At 38.7% G+C, this 2,928-nt stretch overlaps 1 protein-coding gene across 3 annotated transcripts in view; it reads left to right on the top strand.

Moving 5' to 3' along the window:
• The window catches only part of LOC110021939, a 13,724-nt gene extending 12,851 nt beyond the window's left edge, over window positions 1–873 (top strand). For all 3 annotated transcript variants that reach the window (XR_002293711.1, XR_002293710.1, XM_020720668.1), the window contains exon 4: window positions 558–873. Coding sequence is in view for 1 of the 3 variants with exons in the window: in XM_020720668.1 (XP_020576327.1) it covers window positions 558–815 (258 nt within the window). In the remaining 2 variants the exon portion in view is untranslated. The remainder of the gene's footprint in view (window positions 1–557) is intronic.
• Window positions 874–2,928: the final 2,055 nt, after the last annotated feature.

Genomic DNA, 2,928 nt, shown 5'->3' with positions numbered 1-2,928 from the left:
CAGAGCAAGGTCAAATTGGGTCGCTCTCTAGCCACCTGATACTATTTATTTCGGTACTGTTAGGCTTTTTTTTTTTTAGTATCTAATGTATTTTCTGTTTTTTATAGTTTTGAAATCTTTTGTGATTTTTTGTGTGGGCAGGGTGCCATGCTTGGGCCCTTCCACGCATTGTATCTGTACCTTTCTTTCTATTTAATATATTAGCCTTTTTGGGCTTTCAAAAAAAAATATCAATAAATTATATTCACATGCTAGCATTGTGGAGCTCAACATGAGCATATAGGCGAGCTTGAGTTTGTTGTAGCCTTAGCTTGACTCAACTTTTTATGTACCCCTATTTGTATATGATGTCATTTAGTCAAAGAAAAGGGGGAACAAAAAGAAAGAAGGTTGGGAACTTTAAACAATTTGCTCATTATACATTATCCAGATTTGCAAAATCACATTATTTGTGTACATATAGGTTCTGTCATTTGTGAATCTTTGCAGAATCCTACCAATTAAATAATTCTCTTTTTTTTTTTTTTTAATACATTGTCTGATGCTTAAAATTGCAGAAGTGCTATGAAGAGTGGAGCGACCCCATTAAAGATGCCGCAGAGAAAAAACGCTTGCTCATTGAGCTTCTTGAAACACATGTTAGCATTAGTAGAAGGAAAGACGAAGCAATTTTAACTACGGCAGTAGTGGCCCCAGGTGCTGCCATTATTTTTAAGAGGATTGTACCGGATGTAATTTTTGTTCCTTCAGTTACTCTTATGGCAATTGCTGTGCTAAAAGCCGTGCAAATACAGAAGATCAGAAAAATTGTGTAACAACTATTATTATGGCCGCCTTTAGTTCTTTTGTTTAATCGTTTAATATGTGACAGTTCACAAAATTTAAAAGTGAGTTCTTTAATTAATCAAGAATGTTTTCCTTTTTCTCTTAACAGTGTTCCTTAAATGCTCACTTAATTTTTTTTAGTTTTACCTTACAATTTGAGAATTTTAATGTTTCTTACCATTTCATTCTATTAAATTTCTCCATTGTGTTAGATCTGTTGTTAAAACAAACAACAGAGCCTTTACCAGCAATGAAACTTTGGGACCCGTCAGCAATTTTAACAGTAATTTTCTCCGAGCAAGGATAGTATGCCAAGAAGGCTTGACAGCTTTCAGTCATGTGGTCTGTGGCACTTGAATCAATGACCATGGACTAGAAGTGACAAAAAAAAATGAGTGTCATTGGATTAGTACCTAGAAGAACCTGAGAGGTCGACAAGCCGGAGGAGAGTGGACTGGATCCAAGCAGCTTGATTAAGAGCTTCATTTGACTTTTAAGAGAATTCAAGGATTCCAAATTGTTTAGGGTAGAAGCCAACTGTACTGTGTTGAATTCAACAGTTGTTGCGAGACCCTTGGCAACGGAAGATTTGGCCGAAGGTTTGGATGCAGATTTCTTATGGAGCTTTCAACATTTATCACGTGTAGTTAGGTTTGTGACAACAATCACAAGTGGGGTGACCAGCCCTGGGTTTAGCACTATTAGAGACCAAGGAGGATACTTCGGTGGATGGAGTGGAAGCACCAAGCATGATAAGTCTTCGACTCTCTTCGCGACGAATCTTAGTGAAAGCGGCGCAAGTAGAAGAAAGAGGATCCTGACCAAGGATATGGTCCCAAACTTTGTCATGATCTTTATTGAGGCCTGCCAGAAATTGAAGCATGCAGTCCTTTTCTACAATTTTCTGGAAGAGACATAGATCGACTTGAGATTCCTAAGTGTAGTCATTATACAGGTCGCATTCCATCCATAATGTGACTAGATCATTGTAGTACTGGATCACTATCCTGGATCCTTGTTTTGCCTTACTGATTTTTTTAGATTCCTCTTAGAATTGGTCAGAATTCCCTATATCTGAGTAGGTATCACAGATTGTCGTCCAAAGGGAACCAGCGGAAGGAAGGAACATATATGATTGGCCAATCGAAGTTTCCATGGAGTTGATCAGCTAGGATATGACCATGAAATTCTCCACTTCCCAAGCTCAATATGTTGGGTTAGCCTTTGGAGGTTCACGAATTATACTAATAAGATGACCAAATTTCCTACACCCATTTGATGAATAAAGACACAGATTGGGACCATTGGAGAAAGTTAGTGACATTTAGTTTATGGGTTGTAATTAAGAAGTTCACATTATTTTCCTGTCCTCCGATTTGCAGAGAAATGGAAAGTGGAATTGATCATCAGGTAAAATCAAGAACATCTTCTGATGACGACTTAGAGTTGGAGGAGTCCGCCGTGATTCTGATTAAGCCAAACGAGATGTTAAGTTGTCGAGACATTGTAAATTTTTGGCTGCTGGAGGAATCTGGCCTCATAAGAGGTTCCCATTGGATTAGATCTCCTGGCCGGTTGGAAGAAGATTTCAGGAGGGGCTCCAACAAACATGGAAGGAGACTGGACAGTTAGGCAGGGTTTCTGGCGACTGGAAAGTGTACCCGGTGATTAGAACATTTGGTTCTAGATGGGCATCGACCGATTGGGGAATGAAGGGCGGCAAGATTTGGGTGGCTCCGGCAAACCCTGAAGCAGACAGAGCCTGAAGCAAGCCTAGCTGGCTTTAAAGGAGGGACAGTAGAATCAGGATGGGCTTTGGCAAATAGATGGGACCTCGACTGACCAGCGGGCGGCAGTTAGGTTAGGAACATGGCTCTGATACCATGTTAGAATAGAATCGGGATGAATCTTATTGATGCAAAGAGGGGTATAAATACTCATTATAGGATCTACTAGTAAGGAAAGAAATAAAAACAAGATACAGTAGAGAAGGAAATGAATAATAAAGATGTCAAGCTAATAATTCAGAATAAAAAATAATTAATAATGGCTAAAAATAGCCATTAAAAAATATTCTGATAGATCTAAAGAGTTAAAAACTTT

The sequence above is a fragment of the Phalaenopsis equestris genome, unplaced genomic scaffold (assembly GCF_001263595.1).
Source record: "Phalaenopsis equestris unplaced genomic scaffold, ASM126359v1 Scaffold000152, whole genome shotgun sequence".
Lineage (NCBI taxonomy): Eukaryota > Viridiplantae > Streptophyta > Magnoliopsida > Asparagales > Orchidaceae > Phalaenopsis > Phalaenopsis equestris.
This window is presented reverse-complemented; position numbering and strand designations above follow the sequence as displayed.